Source organism: Hevea brasiliensis, chromosome 3, assembly GCF_030052815.1.
Source record: "Hevea brasiliensis isolate MT/VB/25A 57/8 chromosome 3, ASM3005281v1, whole genome shotgun sequence".
Taxonomy (NCBI): Eukaryota; Viridiplantae; Streptophyta; class Magnoliopsida; order Malpighiales; family Euphorbiaceae; genus Hevea; species Hevea brasiliensis.
Genome location: NC_079495.1, coordinates 7,020,588 through 7,026,231, shown reverse-complemented (window position 1 = coordinate 7,026,231; position 5,644 = coordinate 7,020,588). Strand labels below are relative to the sequence as shown.

General features: G+C 38.9%; 1 protein-coding gene across 1 annotated transcript; it reads left to right on the top strand.

Moving 5' to 3' along the window:
- Positions 1-2,094: 2,094 nt before the first annotated feature.
- LOC110659123 (uncharacterized) lies at positions 2,095-3,830 on the top strand. The gene is made up of 3 exons (XM_021816984.2): positions 2,095-3,232; positions 3,322-3,401; positions 3,503-3,830. The coding sequence occupies exons 1-3, from the start codon at positions 2,330-2,332 to the stop codon at positions 3,594-3,596; spliced, it is 1,077 nt and encodes a 358-aa protein (XP_021672676.1). The 5' UTR covers positions 2,095-2,329; the 3' UTR covers positions 3,597-3,830.
- Positions 3,831-5,644: the final 1,814 nt, after the last annotated feature.

The window sequence follows — 5,644 nt, the reverse complement described above, 5'->3', positions numbered from 1 at the left end:
TGTTTTTATTTTCCATTGTTGCCACTTGATACCATACTAGTGTTGTTGCAATAGTGACTTCTCATAATTCTTTATCTTGTTGGTAAGCTTGCCTTGCAAAGCTGCAATGAAAAACAAATATGGTGGTTTTGTAAGGGAAGATAAACACGACTGCAGGGTTCTAATTTTGTTTGTCATATGGATGACAGGAACCTTTTTAAGACTATAGATAGATTTGGTTTTTTAAATTAATGTACTTATGGGGAGGGGCTCTATGAATTTTCTGTAGATGGCTTGTTTTCCTGAAGAATTGAAATTAGGTGAAGGCAAGTACCCAGCTGAAGAAAAAGCAAGACGAGCTTTCATCAGAGATAAGGAGAACTGGAGAAATTTTAAGTTTAGACTCGAGTAAACTTCAGTGTGCTCTAAACCAGGTAGGGGATGTACATAGTTTAAACCAACTATGCTTGTTGGCACTTGGGTTAATTTTTTTTTAATGAAGAAGCAGCCCTGGCCAGTCTCTATTCTGCTGCTTCTGCAGTGTTGCTTTGTTAGGTGTAGTTATCACTACTATTCCATCAGTTTTATCCACATGATACTGAAATTTCCTCAACATGGTTGGGTCTGTAGTGTTGCATTGTTTGATGGATTTGTTACCAACCATACAATATAGTTCATTTTGTGATACTGTGTCTATTTGAAAATTAGCGTAATTGCAGCTGTTGAATCAAACATTCATATCATTAAGCATTGTTTCATCCCAAGCGAAGAGACAATGAGACAGTGGGGTTGTTTTCTGGATGGTTGTTTTCAAAATCTTTAATTTAATTAACAAAGGTTATTTGCTGGGTTTCTCCTAGGTTTCATTCTAGGAGTGATCCTACCATACATGTTGTATCTGTTGGCTCCATCATGAATTCGTGTTCCTAAGAGTAAGACGTATCCATCTGCTGGTTGTGATATCAGCTGCACTACTTTGCTGGGGTCCTTCTGGTAAGAGGGACACAGAAAAACCCCCGAATATGGGTTTTGAGTTTTGCATATCTATAAATATGATTTATTTACTCTATCATCACTTGAGCACCCTGTGATACGACTCTGATTTTGCCATAAGTCTGCACCTGTTGCATTATCAATTGGCCTCTTGGCTTAACTGCAATCGTGTAAACCAAAACAAAACGAAACAATTAAACGAGGGATCTGAAAGAATTGCTAATTAATTTGTAAAAGTTGAAAATGAGTACTTCTTCCGTGCGACTGGCTGAAATTGCTTATTCTTTGCGAAGGTCTGTGGCTTTTCTGATCTGTTTTCAGAATCAGGGGAACCAAACACTTGCTTTTCTGGACATTTTTGGCGATCTCAACTCTGCATTAATTTTTCGTGTGGTTCTTTTCCTCAATGGAAGATGACGTGGGTGAAGCCAATTGTGCTCCAGGCTTCCCATCCACACGTCTTGATAAACGTGTAAATGCAATGAACTTTGCTTCCTTCTTGCTAGGCTCCTTCTCTTTAGCTTGTTTGGTAGGTTTTACAGGTACTTTATAATCCAGAGGAGCAAAATCAACCTCGCAATCCGTATCAAGAATGCAAACTGCAGAAGAAGGCTTGATCTCCACTATTATGGTTGATCACTATCGTATCTCCTAGTGGTGAGGCAGAAGAACTTGGAACTCAGTCTCTTCTAAGGCTGCTTTTGGATTAAGAATGCCCAAGAATCCATAGAATGAGGTCAAAGTTTTATGGAAGGTCCTCTTTCAAGGGTAGCACTCTTCAGGCTGAGTTCTTCGTCATCCAACTCTGCAAAACATGTTCCTCAGCAGTGAACTCAGAAGCTCCGCAATGTGAAACACATCCTCTGGAATCGTTTCGGCCTATGTTAAAAACTGTTAATACTTTTGGACCGAACAATAAAATTTCAACCTGACCTGGGCTCTAGAGCCCAACCCAATTGGTTCCCAGAAACCAGGAGCTGGGGGGAGACGTCATGTTTATAGGAGACTCGAGAAGAAAAAAAAAAAAATGCTACTGGTGACCTTCATCGTACTCGGATCAGGTTGTAACTTACACTAAACCACAAAACCCTAATCAAATGCACTGTTCTAGATCCTTCCAAGACCCTCCTCCCTTTTTGCCCCCAATAACTTGCACTTAAAAAAAAAAAAAAACAAAACCGTTTCTAGAGCCTTCTAACTTTGGAAGAACCCTCCAGACTCCCACAAAGCAGCTTCTTCCCCTTTTTATTTCCCTTTCCCCTCTTCCCCCTCGCAATCTGTTCTCAACTCTCTCGATCCAAAGCTTCAATCTTTATCTCTTAATCTACCACTTTTAATTTCTAGATTCCTCTCGTTCATGGCCAAGTACGGAGAAGGGGACAAGCGCTGGATCGTAGAGGATAGACCAGACGGCGCCAATGTCCACAATTGGCATTGGGCCGAGACCGATTGCTTGGAATGGTCGCGGAGCCTCCTCTCCAATCTTCTCTCTAATCTCGTTATCCTTGATGGCGAAGGAAATCTTTTCATCAAGATCAAGAAGATCGAGAAGGTCGATGGCGAAGCCTACGTCAATGTTCGAAAGGGTAAAAACATTCCAGGGTATGAGCTTAATGTCTCCCTTTCTTGGGAAGGTGAAGCTAAGGATTCTGATGGAAAATCTTTGCTTAAGGTGGATGGATCCGTTGAGATCCCGTATATTTCGGACGAGAATGCTGACGAGGATCCGGAAATTAAGGTGACCATTAAGGATGAGGGCCCAGTTGGAAAGAGATTGAAGGAAGCAATGGTGGCTAAAGGAAAACCGGTGATTGAAGAGAAAATCAGGATTTATGTTCAAAGTATGGCCAAGGGTGGACCTGCTAAGGATGAATTGGAAGCAAAGAAGGTCGCGCCCAAGGGGCAATCTACGGCGGTAAAGGAGGCTGAGGCTGATTCGGCGACCCCTGCAGCCGGAGAGAAGAAGGAGGTGAAGAAAGAATCGAGTAAAGGGTTTAAGAAAGAAACAAATAAAGGGTTTAAAACTATAAGTATGACGGAGAAGTTTAGTTGCAGAGCTAGGGATATGTATGAGATATTGATGGATGAGAATAGATGGAAAGGTTTTACTCAGAGTAATGCGAGAATAAGTAAAGAATTAGGAGGGGAGTTTAGTATTTTTGATGGGTCGGTGACAGGGACCAATGTGGAGTTGCAGGAAGGTAAAATAATAGTGCAGAAGTGGAGGTTCGGGAGCTGGCCTGATGGAATTGTTTCAACGGTAAGATGCTCGTCTTAATGCTTTTAATGGGATTGTTTGTACACTGTTGAAGAATGCTTAACTGAATGGATTTGGAATTATGGTTTCAGGTAAGACTTACTTTCGATGAACCTGAACCTGGGCTTACTGTTATCCAGCTTTTGCACACTGACATTCCTGAGGAAGACAGGTTGGTTTTATTTAAAAAAAAATAGTTAAGATTGAGCCACTCTAATGGTTTTGTTGTTCATTATACTGAATATTTGTGTCTTTGTTTTGTTGCCTATGCAGATATGGGAATGCAACTGTGGTGGAGAACACAGAGAGAGGATGGCGGGATCTTATTTTCCACAGGATACGGGCAGTTTTTGGTTTTGGCATATGAGTTACTTTGATATTTTCAACTAAGCGTAGAATTTGTTTTTTACCAGGTTATCTTTCTCTCAGCAATGAAATTCGATTAATGAATGCTGGGATTATTTTAACTGTTTTTGGACTGTCCACGCAGTTGTAGTCTCTTGTGGAACTAATCGTCTTGGCGCTCATGTTTTCTAATAACCAAAATGCTTTGTTCAATATGAAAGTTCAATACAAGTGACAGAAAATGTGTACTATCAAATTGGAATGCCTGTTATCTCCATCATTCATTTTACTCTCCTTCCTTGATACTCTATTTTTGAAATATGTGCACGTCAGAGTCAGATTGTCTGATATATTTGTGATCCTGTTTTTCATCAGCAAAATATTTTCATGTGCGAAGTTTGTTGTTTCACTTTGATATTACCGTTATGGATTTGTTGGCTATTATATGTTATGATCACTGAAAAATGCTGGGAAATTAGGCAGTGAATTGTAACTTAAATGGCCTGTTTGAGTTAATAGGTAGTTAATCTTTAGGAGTTGGTGTTCTTTACTTCTATTGGCTTTATAGGTAGTGCTAGTGGAATTTCTCTTAGAGAGTTTTTTGGTTTTTTCCCTCTTATCTCTATCGCTTTCACTTTTTGTTTGTTTGACTACACGTGTTGATTCTGGCACAAGTTTTTGTTGGGGAATCTCAGCTTATTGTGGGATTTGGATAGTTAAAATGTTGTAGAATGCTGGTTTTCTGGATTGCTTGGTTTTAGGCTTGCAAATATTTTGTAATACTTCCATTGGTGTTATTTCAAATGTGGCACTAAAGGTGAAGTTAAATCTGTCTATGATGCTTAGTCTGGCTTAATCCAGTTGGCTAAAAGCATATCACTCCTTTAACAAACTCAAGTTTAAGTCTCCATTTCCCTAATCCCCTTAAAAAAAAAAAACTGTCCATTGTGGGATGTGGGACTCTGATTATTTGAAAATGCTTTAGTGGGGAATCCATTATATGGGCAGGTGTGGTTCTGGTAACACCATATAAGTATACTTGTAGTTAAGCTGTTAAACCCTATTTGTAATATCAGTTGGGCAATATTTCATAATGTATCTATATAATTCTAAATCTTTGTTAAGCTTTTAGAATTATTAAGTCAAATTTCCTATTTGCTGAAATATCAAGGTGAAAAATTAACTTCCAGTACATCACTTGTCGAACAATATTGTAGTGTTCCTGTTCCTGGTGCTAACTAGGTATGAAAGGTGAATGGCACGGATAAAAGATTGGAACTTGTCTAAGGTATTAACCAGGTGAGATATTATATGTTTATGATTCATGAGAAACCATTTACTTTAAAGTGGAAGTTCTTGGTACAGCAAAGCAATCTTAGGAGATAAAGAAGAAGTGACTGCTTGGCTTAAATGTTAAAATGAAGTTGTGCATTATGTGGCGTTTGAGAATAATCATCATAATAGGCTGGAATCAACTTCATGTTAGGAACTTGACTCCACCAGGAGGAGAAGCGGCTGCATGAGAACTTTTGTTTGGTGAAGGAAAATTGAAAATATAGGTAGATTCTGCTTGATTTTCGTGTTCGTGAATCTTGGAATTGAGACAGGTATCATCAAAATGATTGGTATAAGTATGAACCCAGACAAAATTGAAGGAAATATAATAATTTTTGGTGTGTATTGGGTGACATCATGATTCTACAATGCCCTGGAAGATTCTTGTCATATTTTGCAGTAAGTGTTATTAGATTTTAAGCCCCATCCTGCATAATTCCCATGCCTGAGGGCCATCAGAGTCAAATCTCTAGATACTTTGTTCTATTTGTTCCATTTATGGGGTGATTGTTGAGAATCCTTTATCAGATGATGGATATGAGAATCCTTTATCAGTTGATGGATTGGCAAATTGAAGTTGATGTTCAAATTTCTCTGTTTTTTTTTTTTTCTTTCTATAAGAAATTTCATTGATGTTATGGGGGTTCAGCCCATACAAATTGGCTACAAGCATTTTCTAAGCCCAGGTCCTAAAAGAAAGAAACCCTAGGGGATTGCACGGTTTAACCAGCACCT

What these genes read in the sequence shown, in the direction of transcription:
- LOC110659123 (XM_021816984.2), top strand. Translation starts at nt 2,330, where the DNA reads ATGGCCAAGTACGGAGAAGGGGACAAGCGCTGGATCGTAGAGGATAGA. An exon ending in CTGATGGAATTGTTTCAACG is followed by an intron (nt 3,233 to 3,321) that starts GTAAGATGCTCG and finishes TTATGGTTTCAG; the next exon opens with GTAAGACTTACTTTCGATGA. An exon ending in GACATTCCTGAGGAAGACAG is followed by an intron (nt 3,402 to 3,502) that starts GTTGGTTTTATT and finishes TTGCCTATGCAG; the next exon opens with ATATGGGAATGCAACTGTGG.